Below are 22,717 nucleotides of genomic sequence, written 5' to 3' on the forward strand. Positions count from 1 at the left end.
TCCCTTCACAAATTACAAAACTCTTTCTGTGTAAGTTTCTCACCATTTGGTTTGCCCTTTATTTGGGACAGAGTATCCATATTTTGCCGGAATTGTCCCAATTGTTTCTGTTGCAGGACTGCAGGCACCATCCCAATTTCAATAAGATGGATTTGTTAAAGTGCCTACAGTGTTCCTTTAATTTTGATGTAAACATATAAATCCTTATAACAACCATAAAAGACTCCCCTGTTGAGCACAAATAGAAGATCAAAATAAGAGGTTATTTAATAAACAATGAAAAGCACAAATTTAATTTTGGCTTTTAAACATACATTTAAAAAAGTGGTTATTAAAAAAAAAAAAAAAAAAAATCTAATATAATACATATATTTTGACAGTGGATATGGGTATACGGTTGGTTCACTTACTCAAGTCATTCTTTATCAAAAACCATCTAGCTTGCTAATTTCTTCTGTAAAAGGATTTTGTTTCATGTGATCAGCATTTTGTCTATATTACTGTGTGGGCATAACGCTATATGAATCATTGCATGTGCAAATATGCAGTCATTTTATTGTCCTTACCTGTATAGGAAGAGGTCTCTGGCTAACCATTTTGTCCCAATTATTTTGAATATTATCTCGTAGGTCTCTAGAGCTTTTAAATGCACGCCGCTGGGGAGAGCTGGGTGCAGGCATTGTGCCAATCTCTTGCTAATGATCAGACGTCGGGGCAGCAAGCAGTACTTTAAATTGCTTTGCAAGGCCTGAAAAGACATTAAAGACATTGACTTGAAATTGAAATGAAAGGCATTGAAAAAGCAGGAAATAATAAAATATAAAGAATATTTATATCTACAGTACAATTAGCACCACAACAACTATGAATTAGATATTCCCATTATTCCATAACTCCGATTTGGGTCACCCCTGTAGGTTGGCTGTGCATCATCAGAATTATAGTCCAATGGACACATCTTATTTATTAAGAGTTTGAGGTCTGGCATTTAAGTTCCCCTGACTGGGAGTTATTGTGGAGCCATCATTTGTCTCTTGTATTAATTTTGTGGGTTTAATGTTGAGAAACTATACTGGGAGTTGGAAGTTATTTGCACCCAGTCATTTTATCTGGGCTTTTTTAAACGAGAGCTGTTCTTGCTGTGCAAGTTTCAGTACACACAGCAGCAGAAATCAACACCACTCACAATGCAGTGAATGTACAAATAAGTAATCAATATACCGGGATCCTTCCATTAGACTAGACATTGCTATTTGTCTGGCATGCCATCAGCAGTAATATACCAAGAAACACAAAGTGTACCAGAAGACACACTATGCCAATAATTAGACCCCACTGTACACATTTTAGGCAAAACACAGCCACTATATACAATGAAAAACAACAGACAAAATGGTACATACACTGCTTGTGATGAAACAGCCAACCATGTACCACTGAGCAATGTGTTAACGGTTTTCCACAACAATCTATTACACGCGGAGGCTTCTCACATGACAACATACCGGTTTAACCTGTACGACTTACCTAAAATAATTGCAGGTTCACATTAAGTGTCCCGTGTCAAACACAGAAAGCACCGGAACAAGTCAACGACAAATAAATCTCTTGCACAAAAAATTAATTGTGGATATTTTGCACAATTCTAAAGCAATATGCAGTTCTTATTTTTATTCAGATTTTAAGGTCAGAAAAGGGGCAATGAACCATCTCGGGGGTTGCTGATTGCTTTCTTAAACATACAATAAAAAAAATGAAATAAAAAAAAACTGGACAACTCTGTCCTCAGACAAAAAAAAAAAAAGCATCACCCACAGAGTCACCGATATAGAATTCCACATTACACTGCTGCCCAACGCCTCCTCTTGTGGCTTTTCCTCAGAGAGACACTACGGGACATCCTGGATGCAGTCCTGCAAAGATTGCGCATGGAGACGCTGAGCACTCCCCATAGGGATGTTTCCCGGAGTCAATGCATCTTTATGAGGACATGCTGACTGGCGCAGTGATTGTCACACACGCGCACATGCCTCCAAATGCTCTCTATGGGGAAGCATTGAATTGGCTGAGATCATCAGTATCGGGGAAAGGGGAGGATTGGCAGCTATGGTGAGACCAGTACACCGGGGAAGTACTGCAAGTAAACAGCTTTATTTTATAACTTCTTGGGAGGGGGCTGAATCTACCAAGCTAGTATAGGAGTCCGCAACCTGTGGCACGTGCGCCATACATGGCATTTAAGGCTGCCAGAGCCAAAAAGACTCTAGTCTATCAGCAGTCCCAGTGGGACTTCAGATATCTGCCAGTGAAACTCGAGCGGTTATTGCAGGTGTGATGGACAATCCTCAATTTACGCTTTGCAGCACTTCGAGGAAGTGATCTCAGATCAGCAGCCTGCTGAAGCTATCACAGCTCCTGTCTATGACCTGTGCCTGGCCAGTCCGGTCCCCACTGGACCCCCAAGGAAGCCACCCATACTTCTAGATATACACAGAGCTGCAGAATCAGCCTCCCCTCATACAAATAATACAAACAGCCAACACATCAACACACACAGTCCCCACAAACACAACACCACTGACAATCCCACAAGCAGCCTCTTGCATACACATACCACAAAACACACTATATCATCCAGACACATTTCCACAAGCAGCTCCCATACACCGCCCACATCCATAAGTACCATACACAATATCTCAAACTACTCATGAACATAAACGATAAAACAGCCCACATACACACAAACACAACACAATAAAGCAACTACAGCACCTATAAATAACACAAGCACAATAAGACAACATACCCACCTCAATTAAAAAAAATAAAAATTAAAAAAAAAATAGGACCGGCACTCCAAAAGCTTGTTCTGGCATAGTACTACCAAAAGGTTGCCTACTCTCCAGCTAGCATTAGGAATACATATTTAAATACCCAATGCCTGAGTGGCCAAGTGCAGTTTGAATGCAAAATACAAAAGGAGCCATTTCTCTCAGTCAGTGACTAGGGGTTACTGACACAAATAGGTTCATCATTGAATCTGTCGTCCAGGGTTAGCATGTAAAGTGGTATATGTGACATGTAGTGCAGGTTGCCAACATTCTTTTTACACAATACTACATATATAGAATACACATGGTTTTCCCCACATATGTGCGTTCATAAAATTCAGCCAGGTCTAGGGCTTCAAACATTAAAATACAGCACTCTATGTCGGCACATCCTACTAAATACCAATGACGTGTGTACACAAATAAAGCAGTATATTCTGGGCAAGTCAAAATGACACTGTAGCGCTGGGATAAATGTTGAGAAACAGAGTTTTAATTTGTGTGTTGTACCAAAAGGAAACTAAATGCTAAATTCACGTTAAATTTGACATTCTTATTACAGTGGAACCTCATAACACGAACGGTCTCTTACCCGAACAATTCAGTAGTCAAATAAAAAATGTAGGGACATTTTTTTTCTCTCCTCGGTACATGAACGATCCTCGGTACTCGAACAAATCATGCCACCAACATGTTTAATGATAATGCTATGTCTCGCTTCAGACACATTTTAAACGCCAGAAGAACAGTTACCTATCCCCATCCAAACCATCATATCTCTTTTCCTTTCCACTTACGTCATCAACTCTCATCATTACAGGTAAAGTGAAGTAAAATTTTTCATTTTATTTACTGTACATTGTGTTTATTCATTTTTTTCTATATATAAATTTTATGCATGATAAGTATTATTGAACTGTAAAATTTGTGTTAAAATGCTGTAATTTTGGGGGTCTGGAACGGATTAATCAAATTTACATTTATTCTTATGGGAAATGTTGATTCGGTTCTCGAACAGCCTTCTGGAATGGATTAAGTTCGAGTTCCAAGGTTCCACTGTATTTATAAAGCACCAACAAATTCCATAGCACTGTACAATAAGTGGACAGACATGTATTCATCAGCGTTATTAAAACTGGTCTTCTAACGATCTAATAATCTCACACAACCATGGTTCATCAACCCTGTGATATGTTTTTCTGTGTAATATTTTCATCGCTCCCCCTCCATAGTCTCTAAACAATCATTACAGTCAATTAACAGGCACAACAAATAATTACAAGCTGTAAATGTAATTACTGTACTTGTGACTGCATTGAAATCACTACTAGAGAAAGCTTTTATTTGACTTAAATTACACGTAGTCCCACACCCTCAAGACACACTGAAAGGGTTTGTTTAGCCAAGAATAAACAGATATGAAATGAAACACATACAAGGACAAATGTTTTAAATCTGCCATATGCCCAACAATCAGACTCCTTTCTTTCTTGGCACCAGAGATATATCCCATCATGAGACAGACACACACAAAGACACACACCCCACACCCCCCCCCCCCCCCCCCACACATGCAAAGACACACCACGCTATTGAGAAGTTCTTTAGATATTATAATAAAGCATTATTCCTAATGCACAGTACATTTCCCCTTAACATATTCTTCATGGTTATGCATCTTTTATATTATGTGAGAAGAGTTAGGGTTATGGATAAGTTAAAGGGACACTACATTCACCATAACCACTTCAATGATGTTACGGTGACCGGAGTCCCCTGGCGCTCCCCTAATGTTCAGTGTTAAAGGAATTATTTTAAGGAAAACAGTGACCTCAAATTTTTTTTAAAATAATACTCCCTTACTAAGTTTACTAAGATATAGAGGTTATACTTTTACATTAGCAATAGCATTTGTATCCATATTTGGCTGAACATGGCTGACATGCTCAAACATTGCTCTCCATTGGGTATATTGTTATAATGTGGAAGTGGAACTTCTCAATTATTAATAATGGCACAGTCACAGGTCCGTCAAGCTGCATAAAAACAGCTTGACCCAGAACTGGAGTATAGCGCCTAACAACATCCTTACAATAGTGGTTATAGTACTTAGTCTGCCGCTATAATTAGCTAGTAAACTTTTTCTTCAAATAGAAAATCTACCCACTGTCCATTCTTCAATTGCAATATTTCAATTCTACAAAATATTTTCATTAGACTCTTTCCGACATTAAAGGGTTCTACATTGTACGGATGACCACAGTATCCCGGCAATAAATCTTTTTTGTGGGATGTTATCTGGGGTCTGACGAATATAATGTGCCTGTTCCACTGAACGTGAAACCGTGGAAATCAGCACAGGGATCCAGTTTTGGGTTACGTTCCAGGGCCTTAGACTGGTCTATAGCTATAAAATGCCATTTGTGCACTCTCATAAATAATTTAATTAGTTGAGCTGAAAACCCACAGGTAAGGCAATTATCATTCCACAGACACAACTATCACGGACAGGAAGCATATTAACTCACTGCGCGAACACTCCAGACTGGAGTGTGTATTAGAAAGCTTTCTTGAATTTCCGACATACCTCACATGGGATCTAAAATACACAGGCACGTGTGAGAAAACAGATCAGTGGACACACAGAAATCCCAACTCATGAAGACAGAAGACGTTGCAAATGTAATGAACCATTTTAGCTGCATAATTTTGTGGAAATCAAGGGGTTAAACCCATATTACTATACAAAGACCACCAATTTTACAGTCTGCTTTGCATCTAATCAATTACCAAGTCAATAAAAATGGTCTGAAAGACTTTGTATGAGCTCATTCACCTCTAATCTAAAGCATAGCTTGTTTTCGGCCTGGTGCATCACATCATTTATTTTTTATGAATGCGCGCTTTGTTTAAAAAAAAAAAAAAAAAAAATTCCCCCAAAAAATCAATAAAAGAATACTTAAACTGAGGTAGGGCCATTACCACAGATATATTTTTATATCCAAATATAAATTCTCCATGATGTGGGCCGGTAAACAAAAAGTGTTGCCCAGTACGTAACCTTCATATTCGGACATTTGGTAATTGTGCAATTAAAACAAGCAGGGATTCCAGACGGATAACAGTCAATTCGTTAACACAGTATATGAAGTCTATATAGTAACAGGCTGTAGCTTCTATGTGGAATCTGTGTGTATTTGGTTAAAATAAAAACATGACTGCTAATTAACACCCTTCGTTACTGCAGATTTTATTGCTACTTTTCCAGTCTAGTACAATTTTCTAATTAATTACATGACGGAGCAAATGTTCCACTCGCCCCCTAACTATTGGTAAGTGGAAAAGCAGCCCTGCTGAGTGTACCCATGACTCTCTAAAGCGGGTAAACTGGCATGCAACAAATTAGCAGACGCCAGGCTAGAGAAAGCTTGCAGTGATGATTTTGTAGCCCAGGATTTGAGATTTTGAGCCCTGATGTAAGAAATCAAAACTCCACGGCTTATGTGTCATTGAATAAGGCGGTATAACTAATTAAGCCGTTTGTAAAGGAAAAGGCACCACACTTAAGCCTTTTGCTGCAGAAAAATCTGTGTTTGAATTATTTCATCCCCTTCCGTTTAGTTGGTTATAGGGACGATTATTCTTACTGAACGCATGAAATAGCCAAATGAAGATTTCTCTAGGCTTTGCAAGGTAGTGTGGGTGCTGCTCGGCGATCTGTTTGTCATTGTCACTGGAGCTGCGGAGAACCTACTGGCTTCATTCTGTACCTGAAAGATGAAACAATGTATTCTACATCCTGTTCCAGAATGTTTACTTTGCAGTCCACACCCTGTGTAAGAGCCAAAGCAGTTATTGTGCATCTGAGAATACAGCAGCTAGCTGGTCATTTCAATGGGAAACGACGGGAATGTTCCATAGACAGACATGTACTGATACTGTGTTACCTGCATCCAAATCACACAGGGCCTTAATGGTTAGACACAGCACCCATTGCGTCTCATTGAAACATTCCCTAAAAAGGAACACGGAAAATGTTTAGTCCAATTAAATGCTGTGCTATATTCAAATCGGTAATTAAAATGTGCATATGCAGAAACATTACAAATCTGAGATGTATTATGGGAAAAGAACGCATTGGGGTAAGGTGACCTGGTTTGATCAACGCATTATGGAAAGGCGAATCTATAAAGCAATTTTATATAGAGATTAGATAATGATGGGGATCAAAGTAGGTTTGATATACAGCCCATAAAGTATTATTTGATTCATTTTATTAGATAGCATACATAATAACGCAGGTTTATAATCACTATGGCGGGTAGGCGGCCGTCAGTAACACTGCTGATGTACATCCACACCATGAAATGGGTTTCTCATCCCAAGCAGAGCAGTTTGTAGGCAAACTCCATTGGAAACCAAGTTAAAACCAGTTGAAACTAAGTAAATAGATGATGCCTGGAAAATCGTGCACTAAATTAAATAAATCATAAAAATTTAAAATAAAAACAATATTGCTTTCTCATACAAAGTAGTACTTTGTGTCTTGATACAGATATTCAAAGTAATACGTGTTCCTACAAATAAAATGGGATTGACAATACTGGGCAGAAAACCGGAAATTAGAATGATAGTATATCAGAAAATGCCTTGTAAGAATTGTATTTGAGGCGAACTGGATATGGAGATCTTCTAGACGATTTACAAGAGAGAGAGAAAGATAAGAGGGATCAGGTAATATTGAACATTAATATAACATGGGGGATGAGGGCAGAGCTTGGCAAAACACCTTCATATTACGGACAAACAGAAGACATGTTTTGATAACTCAGGATACAGGTTTAAGTGGCTTCTAAATCTGTCATTGAGTGGAAACACTGAATTATCCCTGAAGCAGATATCATGTTCTGCGTGTTAGCAGAATCCAATTCTATAACAAGGTTTTCATTCAAGTATTGCCAGAGTCTGTTCCTCCGGTTATTGCCATCACGAAGGAGGGACTAATAGAATTTAAAGAGAATTCTTTTGAAGCCTAGATCCCAATGAGAAAATGAAAAAGTTTTAAGATGGGTCAACTAAGTTTTGTCTGACCTATAATAACGACCGATCCCATAGAAGGGAAAGCCAAATAACTGTCAGGAAACATATCCCTTGATTTTAAATACACATTATAAGCCATTATTTCTACTTGTTTATGTCGCAATTCATATCCTCCTCCTGTCTATATTAGCGCGGCAGCAAATGCTATATACATGCTGCGACTATAAAAACACTAGTGTGGTTGTTTACCAGGCTGGAAATTTAGGAGAATGGATATTTTACATTTTATTACCTTAAAATCCTGATAGGGGGGAAAAAAATACTGCAACGCTACTTTCTCTGTTCATGCATGGCCGCAGAGTCCTTGCACCATAATCACTACAATAAACTGTAGAAATGACTGTGCTTTCAGAGTCCCTTTAAGGGCCAGAGGATTGTATTTTCTACACAAGAATCCGATATGATTTCTGTAAATATGTGAACGCTCAGTATTTGTACTGAACGTTGACAGGTGACTGTTAGTTTGCCTGTTAGTTGGAGACCAGTGTGACTTAGCGGGTCAACAGAACAAATTCTCGGCAAACGTAAAAAGAGAATCTAATTACCTTCCGCAAGCAATTGGTTTTAAATGGCAGTCTGCGTGTAACTGGGGAATAAAAGGGATATTTACTTCTCAGAAATTCCCTGTCCCATGACCCACGCGCTGTTTGTCAATAAATCGCTGTCTTGTCGCAGTTTACACAAATAAAAGATAGGAGTCCATCTAGAAAAATAACATTTCCCCTTTGCACAGTGTGTAATCTTATAGAAACAGAGTTTATCTTTTCGCTGGCATATAAAAGCACTATTAGTGGGAAGGTAAACCGAGAAATTTAAAATAATAAAAAGGACATATAAAGTATTTAAATCAGATACATCTAAGGCATCCTATATAAGATATAAGGAAGCCAATAATACATTCAGAAAGGCGATTAAATGCGCTAAACTAATTCAAGGCTCATGGGTGTGATACATACGGGTAGAAATGGCTTTCATATAAATAATTTGCGTTGGAAATCATTCGCTAAGCCAAGAATTGTTGAAAATTGACTTGAGTTGAAAAGTTGCAGATAAGTAAAAACCAAAAATATTGCACGATTTAGGTCAATTTAGGTCAAATTGTCTGGTTTAGTCCCAGCCTAAATTTTGAAAAATGGTTTCCCATTTACCAAAATCCATCTAGTGAAACCACTTATTCTGAGGAATTATACGACACCAATAGTAATTGATTGTTTTTGCTTTGTTCTTGTGAGTGAACACAGAGCTGTTCCATTAGGTTGAGATTTTTGTTGTATCCATTAAGCCACGATGAGCTTGTGACCGGTGTAAGATGCAGTCTAATGCTGGGAATTGGCACCAATAGTTGCCTCGCCCAACATTCGGGAAGCAGTCATGCAAAACTCACTGTGCATTGTACATAAATAACACCAAACAACTGATTCAACAAGGAATTCCAGGCTGTGCAGAGCTCTGCCCAGAACAGAACTTTAAAATATTTTGAAATATATAAATAAAAAAAATACAAGGAACAGCAAATCTTTCTTAGCACCCTGCTGCATTAGCACGGTTCTCCTGTAATGGGGCGGACAGTTTAGCAACAGTCTGCCCCCATATCAGAGTCCCAGCAGGACTCCGATGTTCTTTGGTGGACCAGCGGCATGCTTACAGATTCTGCAAAGATGCATAGATCAACAATTATTGTCTGAGACTGTCAAAGTTGCACAGAATTGACATTAGCCAGCGTGGAACTCTAGCTCCGCGCTGGCTTATGACACCGCTGGCCAAAGAGGGTCAATCTCTGCATACAGACTCCAGGCACAATGACCACTTCATATCACTGAAGTGGTCATGGTGCTTGGAGTAACCCTAATCTAATCCACATATCACCATGATTATTTATAAGGTACCAAATCATGGAACCCAACTGTGTGTAATTCTGAAAGACATTCCCAGTTGTGCCTCACCGTCTTGAGTTTGAACGGGACACCAGAGATAAATTCACTGGATGTGCTCGCACTGCGCAGGATTAACACAAGAATGTTTCTACCCATACAGAGTGTATCAACCATAACAGAGGCTGACCATGCCAGACTGACACACATACTTTGTCATTAGTGCCACAGCCCCACAACGTCATTGGTGACAATGTGTCACTGGCATGTCAGTTCTAGCCCTGCTTTCCTGTTGGGAGATATACCACAACACTCACATTTATTTACAGCCCCTCCAGTATATTTTACAGCTATACCATGTTTTGTGGCGCCAACAATAAAATAAAAGCAGGGGTTTTTCAGTAATCAAACCCCAGATAATAGGGATGTTCACTAAGCCGCCCACACAGCCAGACGCCACTGTCCAAATTTGGCCAAATAACAAGGAAGTGAAAAATGGCTTGTTGCCGGGGTTTTGTTTTAAGGAGGCTATGGGTGCAGTCACTTTTTTTGTGTCAAAACCAAAGCACAGCTTCTCTGTTGCAGACATGATTATGAGAGAGTTTCACTTCCTTATTATCCAAATTATTTTTACTACATATGAAAACCGTGATGCAGAAACTAAGCAAATGCAGCAAATATCCAAACAAATTACAGAGTAAGATAATGGCATATCTGTAATGGACACAACTTGCCACGTACATTGGAATATAGATAAATTGTGTAGATAATGCAAAGCATGAAATGGGTTGGGATGGTAGACGAAAGGGGTCAGGAGCCAATATGGTCAAACAATGGGGCTTGCTATGGGTGGGAGAGGTGGACAGGGGTTAAGGGGTTCCGTTTCTCAGATGGCGCTTATCTTCTTGTACTCTGTGGACATGAGATACAGGTGTAAAAAAAAAATAAAAGGATAACCTTAATGCTCAACAAGCAGAACTTAAGTAACAATAAATAAAATAAAGAAACCCTAAAACGTATTACCGGACCTTAGAATGGACGGATTTAACGTTTTATAAAGAATTGTACAGGACAGGCCGAGGTCAGGAAAATAGAGTGTACAAAAACGGTAGACAAGTCAAAGGTCAGGGGAAGTAAGAATAGTCAAATAATAAGCCACGGTCAAAATACACAGGAATCTCTATCGAACGTAAAATAGTCTCCAACAAAATGGCTCAAATAGTGTAAAACTACATTTCACATCCCCTACATTTTTCAGGGGCCCGAATCCTTTGGCAGGATGTATGTAGTGCAGGTCTGGTATAGATCCTTACCAACTCCATTCTACAGACACACACTACATAACTGCTAGTTGTAAATGGAGTGGACCTTTTAGCAAATCAAAGGTGGTCTCTCTTTAAATCCCCAAACTATAAGAGAATTGATCATCAGATTTTGCAATTAAAGACTTAAGGAAAACAAACATAAACCTTTTCTTTTATTTTCTTTGTAATAATGGCTGTTCAAAATGAACATATTTACACATGCATGTATTATTAACTAGACTTTTTTTTTGTTGCAACCTGTTATTTAACAGATGTGTCTTAGCACTGCAATGTCATTATTGCAGTTTCCCAAAAACTACAATGTTTTACATTGCAGGACTAAGTGGGACAGGGACACTGCACCCAGACCACTTTAATGAGCTGGCGTGGGCTTGGTGCCTATAGTGTCCCTTTAAATCACCTTTGTTTCTGTTCATGCAGCCTTGTCTGATTCACACAGCCTGCATGAAATAATGGTTTCATTTTCAATCAGATGTGACAGCACAGTGTGTTTAATTTAGTGTCCCTTTAAGGAAACATTCCCATTAATAACAGAAGATCCTAATATTTTAACACATTATTAATTGCACCTATCTGCAGTATTTACTTTGCTACCTTACATTTAGTTAAATATTCTCCTTGAACCAGCTCTCTATACATTTATCAGGTTTTAGAGATATTTTATTTTCTGCAAAGAATGACAAGGGATTGAGAGAAAAAAACATTTGACTTAAAGATTTTCAAGGAGGTCCAATGTACGTCATGACCGCAAATGGAAACACAAACAGGACTTACTAGGAAATCCCAGGAGGCTAACAGGATATGGCTGTAGACAGACAATGGGTCAGGACACGGCTGAAAGCACTATGAGATGTGGATACACTTTATAACTTGCATTTTCTTTGACTAAAGAGAATTATGTACGGTGTAATCATTAAGAGTAGTAGAATTGGAGTTTGGGCTCTTTTGGTCTAAAACAAGCATGTCAATGAAGATCTTTGCGACCAAGCGAGCCGTGAGTTTGCTCTCCCCACATTGCAGGTGCCTACTATGCTCAAATTTACCCGGCCGGAGAGGAGAGGTCCTCAGCAAGGGAGCTCAGTCTTCCTGCTCCTCACTGCTCCCTCGAGCGCGCCCTCTGTGGTGATGCCGGAATATGACGCCATTCTGGCACCCGGCATCATTTTTTTTTTTTGCGGCCCACACAAACTTAAACCTTGTTTATTTGGCCCATACTAGCCTTTGAGCTTGACATGCTTGGTCTAAACAAGCAGTTCCATTGTCAAATCTCCCCAATTCCTTGTTAAGTGAATTAATTTGTTTGATACCAGTGCTTAGATTTATTAGTCAGTGACTCGTCAGGTTTCCATTTATTGCTGATCAGAAATAAGTAAAAAATAAAAATTAAACGTTTTTTTTTAGTTATTCCCCTCCCCAGTGGTTTTGCACTCATATAGATTAGAGGAAATTACCTTCCTCTGTTAAAGGTACAGTAGTCCTTTAAGTTTTCGGCCATTCTTCACAAAAATATTAAATTAAAAATGACAACAACAAAAAACACCCCAATACAACTGCTTACAAGACACTAAAAAATGCATAAAAGAAAGAATGGAGTATCATACAATTCACTTTGTCTGTCACAGTTGCTCCATCATCCCAATGATGTCACTGACACATTTTGACAATTCCCGTTAGGAAGCCCTGGGTATGACGTATTTTGATGTCAGATGCAGCTGAGCTAACCAGATTCTCCTGCATGGAGGTTTTGGCTATTGTATTACCTTAAGGGGTTAAACTGTTCATGAAAGTTTTAACTCGAAAGTTGTGAAGACAGCGTCCATCAGCTAATCCCCTCGTCTTCAATGAGGAAGCCTCACGCTGGGCTCTAGTGATAGGCAGAGAGTGTCACTAGCTTCCTATTCAGAAAGCAGAGAGAAAGCTACGCCTCAGACTTGGCTGGAAAAAGAGGGGTGCCATTTTCCCAACTCTGGGATAAAAAATTAGTAAACGGTTTAACACCTTAAGGTGAGACGGTGCTCAGGACATCCAGTCCTAGATACCATAATAACTTCATTGGGATAAAGCTGTTATGCCTGGAGTCTTTCTTTAAAGCAAACATGTTCCCATAATCTCAGAATATTGCTGAAACTGGCGAAAATAAAATATTTACTTCTCCAAGATGAAATTTTATTTATTATTTTTACGGACGTCAGCAAGGAGGAAAAAAATAAGTAAAAAAAAAAAATCTTCCCAGGAGCACTATAACAAATAATAGATATTATCTCACAGGTCACAATCTCTAAGGAATAGAGCAGGCAGACATTACAGAAACACCACGTGAATAAGGACAGCACTGCTAATTAAATCACGATTACAAAGGGGAGTCATGTCAGGTTTATCATACCTCAGCGGTATGCGTCGAATTTAAAAGAAGTCTAATAATTAAAGGGTTACTCCAACCCTTATAAAAACATATACCGTATATAATATTTTTTTTTTTTTTTTTTTTTTTTATTTACAATGCCCCATGGGACGTTAATATTAGGTCGCCCCTTCTCATAGAGAAGCCTGTACTTGGACTGATTCCCTGGCTGAGAGCACATGCACCCAATCTGAGTTGGCAAGGGAGACTTTAATTGTTTATTTTAAACCTATTCATGTAGCAGAGGGAGATACGGAGGAGCAGATTATTATGTCTGTTGCCAGCATGTTGACAACATATGTCAAATATGCACAGAATTGACATTAGGCAGCCCGCAACAGAGTTCTGGGCTGCCTAAGTTACGTGTTCCGACGTGCAACTTGCCCCCAACACACAATTAAAAATAACTGCACATACAGACTCCTACTACCATGACCACTTCAAATTACTGAAGTGGTCATGGTGGTTGAAATAACCCTTTAACGCAGTGGTTCCCAACCTTGTTTTCACTTGAGTACCCCTTGGTAGCCCATTTCCATAAATTGTACCCTTCACTTTAGCAAAATTAATATAGTTGCATTTATTTCACATTTATAAAATTTTCTCTGTTCAATCTCCACCTAGGCTCAGCCCTGCTTCTCCTCTGCCCCATGCTCTCCCTAATTCTCCTCCGCCCCTGACCCTCCATGCCTCTTCTCTGCCCCAGACACACAAACTGTCACACATGCAGAAACAAACACTGACACACATATAGATACAGATACACAGACACAATGATACACAAACATGCTGATGGAAACACTGACACACATACAGATAAAGACAGAATAAAACACTGACACACATGCATATACACAGACACACACACACATACAGGTACACAGACACACAGATACATACCCTGACACATATGCAGATACAGTGAAATACAGATGCATACACTGGCACACAAACAGACAAAGATACCCACACTGACATGCAGATATGAACACCGACACACAGATACAGTGACACACATGCAGATACAGACACTGACACATATATAGGCACTGACACACATACAGATACATATCCTGACACACATGCATATACATACACATAGATACATACCCTGACACACACACGCACATATACTGACAAAACAAACATGCAGAAAAACAGACACATATATACATAGCCTGACACACAGATAGAAAGACTGACATAGAAAAACAAACTGACACACATGCAGATACATACACACGCAAATACACAGACACACATCATGACATACAGATACATACCCTGACACACATAGATACACAAACACACTGACACATACACACCCTGACACACAGATACATACACTGATACACACCTACACACATGCAAATACACCACGGCTTGACAAATTTGCTTGGAATTTAGGAGCCAGCTAAAAATAAGTTATGAGCCAGTATTGTTTTTAACTAAAAAAAACTCGATTTTCAGCGACAAAAAATGAATTCTTGAAGTCACCAGAACCAGTGCAGCTTAATATAGTGGTTCTGGTGTCTACAGCTATTCCCTTCAGGCTTTTCAATGTTAACACTGCATTGCTGCTTAGTAACACCTCTAGTGGTCATCACTCAAACCACGCTCGGCATGGAGGCGCTGAATGTTCCCCATAGTGATGCATTGATTCAATGCATTTCTTTGAGGAGATGCAGATTATTGCATGAACAATAGCCTCCTAATGCTTTCCTATGGGAACGCATTGTTTGGCTGAGATTATCAAGATTGATTATGGCCACCCGATAGACTCAGCCAGCGATTCCCAGCTTGTGCGGCGGCCATTACTCAAATTTTTTCGCGTACCCCCAGGGGCACTGAATTGTACCCCTTGGGGTACGCGTACCATGGGTTGGGAACCGCTGCAATAAAGAAACATTGCCCATGTCTTAATATCATCTTTATAATAAGCCACCTTTTTTTCTTAAAGGAACACTCTAGGGTCAGGAACACAAACTTGTATTCCTGACCCTATAGTGTTAAAACCACCATCTTGCCTCACAGCCCCTCTAAATATAGTAAAATCTTACTTCTATTCAAGTCTGCAGCTGCTGGCTCTGCCCCTGATCTGACTGATTGGCTGACATCTTCAGAAGTGATTCTCCAAGCCATCTCTAATGCTATCCATAGGACTGGCTGAGACCGTCAAAGATGCATATCAGGGGCAGATCCAGCACAAGCCAAACACTGCTCTGGCCAACCAGCAACTCCTCATAGAGATGCATTGAATCAATGCATCTCTATGAGGAAAGTTCAGTGTCTGCATGCAGAGGGTGGAGACACTGAATGACAGTGCTGCTCACTGTGCAGCACTGCCCCAAGAAGCACCTGTAGTAGCCATATGAGGAGTTGCCAGAGGAGGTATCCCTAGGCTGTAAACACTGCATTTTCTCTCAAAATACAGTGCTTACTGCAAAAAAAAGCCTGAAGGGACTGATTATACTCACCAGAACAAATACAATAAGCTGTAGTTGTTCTGGTGACTATAGTGTCCCCTTAATTCATGTACATTTAAACGTTAGAAAGAAAGAGGGAGGTATGTAAGTGATTTCTTCAGACAGCCATCTTTATGCATGTTTGGTCAGATTGTCAGGTTTATAACTCAATGCTTAGCATTTTGCAAATGTCCATTGCTTTTCAAAATCGCCTGACAGAAAATGTCACAAGAAAGCAAGAGCACACCGTTTTAAAAAGCAATGCACAGTAACAAAATAGTGAGCTTTGGGTCTGATACCTGGCAATCTGACAGAAGGTGCATAACAATGGCTGTCAAAAAGTGTTAGCAGGAAGGTAGACTAGAGAAGTCTTTAATAATTTCAAAACAAACAAATTGAAAATAAATAAATTTATGAGATGGTATAACATAACTTTATTCATTATCTCAAGGTAAACATGTAAAAAAAGGACAGCGTCTGCCATACATTGACAAACTGTACCTAGAGCAGAATTTCGCAAGTGGTGTTCCGTAGACACCGGATGGGTAGCTTCCTGTAGTATCAGATGCTGGGAGGAAGTGACAGCCTGTCACTTCCTCTCAGACACAGAGAGGCCGAAACGGGGAGTGTGCTGCTGCAAACTCCACACATCAGCCTCAGCCAGCAGCACTCCAAGCAAGTCACCCTCTTGTAAAAAAAAAAAAAACAAAAAAAAAAAAAACAGGAGGCTGGCTGCATATATGAACATTAGGACCTTTGTGTATGGATCTGTGTATGTGTTTCTGTGTGTCAAGGTGTGTCTGTGCATGTGTGCATCTGTCAGTGTGTACCTGTGTCACTGTATATGTGCCAGTGAGCGTATGTGTGCCAAGGTGTGTGTATCTGTGTGTCAGTATATATGTGTGTATGTGTGTACGTGTATGTCAGTGTGTATATCTGAGTGTTTGTATATTTGTGTGTCAGTGTGTATATGATTGTGTTTGTTTCAGTGTGTTTCTGTTTGTTAATGTGTACGTATATTTTTGAAAGTGCATGTGCAGACATCCCAGCAATCAAACACCAACACAACATGCAAAAACAAACCTGCAAACACAAACATGACATAGAAAGACACCCCTGAACTCCAAAATTATATACAACACTCAAACACACCCTTCACTCAAACACCAGTATGACACATAAATGTACATCTGCATTTAAAATCCAACCCTACATTAAAACACAGCACTGCGCATAAAGGTAAACATTACATTCAAACATATCCCTGTATTAAAATGCTAAAACTATATAACAGCACCAGCTCTACACGCAGAAGCACACCTGCTCCTAAGTACTACAATCTGTTGGCAATCTGTTGTACAATCTATACAAATAAGTGTTTTATACCAAAAAAATTAAAAGTAAAAACAACAACAACAACCTTTGTCCAAAAAGAAACCATTACGCTCTGCTAATTAAAAGGTTTGAGCTACAGCGCAAACTTTTTGGGGGGAGTTCCACGATATTGGTACACTATGTTAAAGGGTTCCACGGGAAAAATGAATTTGGAACCCGTGACCTAGAGCAAGCATGAATGAGCTGTAAAACAGGCCTAAGGGAGAGGTCAGCAGGATGCAGAATAGCACTGTTAAAATCTCATTGAAACATTGCTTGTGTACTGACAGCCCTGCATTCGCTGATGTTACTTGCGTTACTTGCTCAGTGACCGTATTAGCCGCAAGCAGAAAATTAGGACAGTGCATTAAGGGTGGGAGGGTGAATGGAGAATTCTTATATGGGAAAATGGGTTTAAAAAAAAAAAAAAAAAAAATGAGTATTTCCTATTCCTATGTACATATATTTGCCGTCTAACTTTATCAATCAGAAATAATAACAGGGTTATATGTTAAAGTGAGAATCCAAAGTGAATTTCACATTTTCGGCCAAGTAGCTGGGAAAGTCTCTAAGCCAGCTAGGCTTCCAGTTTCGTTACTGTGGCCTACAATTTTAAATTCTATGTGAATTATCAGTTTAGTGAATAACACTCTAAATATTTTCAGAAGTATTAACTTGGTCAATGGAATAACAAGAGAAAACCGGCTACTGGATAGAACAAAAAAGAAATTCTGCATTATTGCAATTCATATCTAAAATGTAATTTATTTTTTCAATATTTTGGAATAGATAAAACTGAGAGAAATAGAATAGGTGGTGATATTGTTAAAAAGGTTTGCCAAAAGGAAGCCTTTTGGCAAACATCAATTAAAAATATATGGAATGTTTGCATTTCGTATGAAGGTTGACTTTTATGGAACATGTTTATGTTTTGATATGTTTTGATAGAGTGTTATTAACACTAATTTCTTCTTTTTTTTTTTTAGTTTATACGTGCCATTTAGTGCAATTTTTAAATAAAACACTGTAGATTAAATTTTAATCTTTACATTTCTAAAACATGTAAAAAAAAAAAAAATACTCATTATAAATAATAAATTCAGTATTTTTTTCTGTTTGTTTCAAAGCATTTTTATTCGTTTTAGGACAAGTGACCACAATGTATAAATGTATACTATCCATCATTTCAAGGATCTCAAGCATTTGTACATGAACACATACATACCTTTAGATACCGTACTCATTGTATTAAAGCTTCACGTTCCAGCCAATTTCAAATTCATTTGCCATCATTCATACATGTCGGGCTCATTCATGATAATCCCCGTTCCATTTTCAGTTGAAAAACTATTTCATTTTTATGCTGTGACCACAGAAAATTACTACACTGTGCCAAGGTAGGGACAACTGGGTCCTTGTGAGTAAATGAATGGGCTTACTTCTTCTCGAATGGGTGAGCAACATTAATAGTAGATCAGGCCAGGGAACGGGTAGCTATGGGGGAAAGAACTTTAAGGTAAATAAAGATCATTTGAGGTGTCATTAGTGGCATTTCAAGGCATTGTTTCAAGGCTCTTCACAGCATAGGGCATCAGCACACAGCAGTGTTAACAGCAGATTAAATGGGACAAAACCACTCTCCTGCTGTACGTATTATTTGGCTGACTGTTGATGCTGTGGCATTATTTATTCACTTAACCCCTTAAGGACCAAACTGCTGGAATAAAAGGGAATCATGACATGTCACACATGTCATGTGTCCTTAAGGGGTTAAAGGGACACTATAGTCACCTGAACAACTTTAGCTTAATGAAGCAGTTTTGGTGTATAGAACATGCCCCATGCAGCCTCACTGCTCAATCCTCTGCCATTTAGGAGTTAAATCCCTTTGTTTATGAACCCTAGTCACACCTCCCTGCATGTGACTTGCACAGCCTTCCATAAACACTTCCTGTAAAGAGAGCCCTATTTAGGCTTTCTTTATTGCAAGTTCTGTTTAATTAAGATTTTCTTATCCCCTGCTATGTTAATAGCTTGCTAGATCCTGCAAGAGCCTCCTGTATGTGATTAAAGTTCAATTTAGAGATTGAGGTACAATTATTTAAAGCGGCACTGTCATGCCGAACTTACCTTTCCTCAATATCTTCCTCTTCTCTCCCCCTCTCTCGGGATCTGTTATTCTTTTCTTCCTGTCTTCTTTAAAATCATAAGACAAAGTAGGAAGCTTTTCTAAATCTTCTATTGTATTGCACAAATATACTAAATAAAAACAATTTCTATAACTATTCAAAAAAATAAAAACAATAATTGCTGGCAGCCGTGCCACTTATTTCCTCTTTTAGTGTCCAAAAACACAGCGGCACAACAAAAAGGGAAGAAAAATTCTGCATTTTGGAAGTGAGATGCAAAAGATATATTTCAACAGGTTTTTTTTCTGAAAATCAGCAGATTGCTTTGATTAATAGGATAAAAAAAAACCACAAAAACAAACAACATACAAAATAAAAAAAGAAAAGTGACTTTATTTTAGCTCACTAAAATATCTCTGCCTGACGTTGTAATGGAAAAATAAACAGAAACCGTTTGCCAGGATCATAACATTTCCATGTGAATAGTCAGGACTCCGGACACATTCTAGATTCGAAAAGTTGGAGTATGCGGAGGGAGTTCCCAAAGCGTATACAAACACAAGTACATGAGCTTTTATTCACTGTATTGCAGTGTTTTACAGGTAGAACAACATTAAATGAGAGAAACCATTAGATTACTTGAAACAAAAGCTGTTCTGGTTTAGATCATCGGTTCTCAGAATTTAACCATTTCAGATTGATTTAGGTATTAATGCACAGTACCAGATCAGCATCTCGGGGGGCGGGGCCGGGCCGCTGGGCCGACTGGACGCCATCCACATGGGCTCCAGAGCCAAACGAACAAAAAGGCACAAAAATAGCCCCAGACCACGCAAAAAATATACATCCCAGAACGGAGACCGGCATTAGCTCACTCCAGATACCCGCACAATACTTACTGCACGACAGGCAAGCAAAGAGGACCGGGCCCGGCCTCCATGCGGCCGAGAATCGGAACACCAGCGGCCAGCACACGCAGCATGGCGCCGCGGAGACACCACGCGGTATGGAGATGCCCTCGGCCCGGGGCACGGCCCCGCCTCCCCCCCACTTGGCCGCGTGAGTTGGATGCCGACCGCCTACACTGGCGAAGGCCGTGTGAAGGTCAGCCAGCAATAGCAGACACAGCCGCAGAGGGGAAGTTATACCCTCCAGAGGCAACACCCTGGCTGGGATTAACAGAAGCCCGAGCTTCCACAGAGGTCACTGAAGCCAAGTGCCGGACAGGGCTGAGCCCCACAACCTACAGGGATACTCCTTAAGGGCCATATAATGAGGAATCCTACCTCATGAAGAGCAAAGATGGCCGCCGAATGTGCAAGCTGCAGGGAGGTACGCGGGGTCGCCTGGGCCCTCGGTGTGGCGGGTCCCACGGATGGACCCCCCGAGGCGGCAGAATGGTCGGCGCGGAGCCGGCCCTTACCCCAGGATTTGGTGGTGGTCCAGGGAAGGATGCCCCCAACTTTGTGAGCCCTGTGTCGTCGGGGTGAGCTGGACCCCCGGCGGACCGGTGGCCGGGGAGGCGAGCACCGGCGACATGCATGAGACCGGAGAAGGGTAAGGCACCATGGGGCTGGAGCTCCGACGGAGAACTGCAGGAGTTGGGGAGGTGCAGGGGACAAGGGGCCGAGGACTTTTCAGGGGTGGGAGTCTGCCGGACTACCGACATCCCTGAGTGCCCACAGCACCGCAGTGTTCCCGGTTGCACGGCCGGAGCAGGCCTGGAGGGGAAAAGAGGGGGACAGATGCACCAGGGGTGCTAGAGAGACCTTGCAATGACCGACCGACTGGACAAATAGGGGCACACTTGGCATTAGCGTACCAGAGGCCACGGTAGAGAGCAGCCTGCACAGCTACAACTTATCTTGCCAAGCACTGCTCTGCCACCTCCAGCGGAGAGACTCAATTAATGCCGCTATACAGATCCTCTTCGCCAGAGCACTGTCCCAAGCAAAGGATAAATAAAACAACGAAGGACAGATAAGGCTAATGGGACTGTTTCATGATAATTCGTTTGTGAAACCGTTCTTTATGCAATTTTAGTTTTTACTTGCTTTGATTATTTGATACTAGTTGGTCGTTGTTAAGTTAGCTTAAAATGCTACAGGAATTCATAGTTTATGCTATCATACCCATAGGGGTCAATGATTGATGCTGTTTATAGCTGTGTATATAATAGCTGCCAGCTACATGATAAGCTGTGAAGTAGCCTCTTATTACATACCTGACAACCAGATAACTTTATTATATATTAAGCCAGGCTATTACAATGCGTTCTACATGGGGCCAAACATGCCACTTCTCTTAAATGAGGGAGCCCTTATGCAATATATATATATATATAAAATTTGTTTGCTTACCTATGCTTATCCTTCTGAAAATCCTGCATACGAAGGATTATTTTTTATTATTCTATTTACCAAGTGCATTTCCAGGCACTATTTGAAGTTAAATAACGGTTGAGTCTTTTTTCTGAAATGTCCATACTGGTAATAATACACTGTATACAGTGTACAATGTCCTATTCGGTTATATATCAGCAAGGATGTAATGATTTAATACAGCACAATAACTGCATTGTACGTTCCAACGTCTCAGCACTCTCGCATCCTACCTAACCCAAAGCACTGACACAAGCCAGTGGTCACGACACTCTTGCATACAGCCTGCAGACACAGACCACAGGCATACACTTACTTAGGGTTAGACATAAGTATGGCTCAGATGACTAAACAGCCTGCATAATGCGTTAATATACCTGTTGAATATGCCCTTGATATAATTAATTTAAATTTAGAATACGCAAAGTTTATGTACACTTAATTTACTTAAATACATGTTTATTTAACAAAGTATAAGGCAACCCATGCGGAAAGCGCCATCGCACGCATAGCTGGACATAGGTATGGCTCGGACGACTAAACAGCCTGCATAATGCGTTAGTATGCCGATTGAATGCCCTTGATGTACCAAATTTCGCTAATCTATGTATATTCAGTTTCCTATATTACTTGTTTGCTCTGACTTATATGCCTCTGCGCAGGCACCCTTATGTTACTTTTACCGATTCATAAAATGCCTGCCCACGCTCTATGGCGACTCTAATAAACATATTTAAAACAGATCAGCATCTCCAAAATCAGTTCTGATGCAAAGCATGCACCAATCGTCCAGGCTTGAACAATATACAGAACAATGTACACGAAAAGGCATTTGTT

At 39.9% G+C, this 22,717-nt stretch overlaps 1 protein-coding gene across 1 annotated transcript in view; it reads right to left on the minus strand.

Moving 5' to 3' along the window:
* The window catches only part of DOP1B (DOP1 leucine zipper like protein B), a 134,745-nt gene that overhangs the window by 87,380 nt on the left and 24,648 nt on the right, over positions 1-22,717 (minus strand). The window contains exon 3 of the mRNA XM_063447437.1: positions 567-748. Coding sequence (XP_063303507.1) covers positions 567-748 — 182 coding nt within the window. The remainder of the gene's footprint in view (positions 1-566; positions 749-22,717) is intronic.

Source organism: Pelobates fuscus, chromosome 1 (genome assembly GCF_036172605.1).
Source record: "Pelobates fuscus isolate aPelFus1 chromosome 1, aPelFus1.pri, whole genome shotgun sequence".
Taxonomy (NCBI): domain Eukaryota; kingdom Metazoa; phylum Chordata; class Amphibia; order Anura; family Pelobatidae; genus Pelobates; species Pelobates fuscus.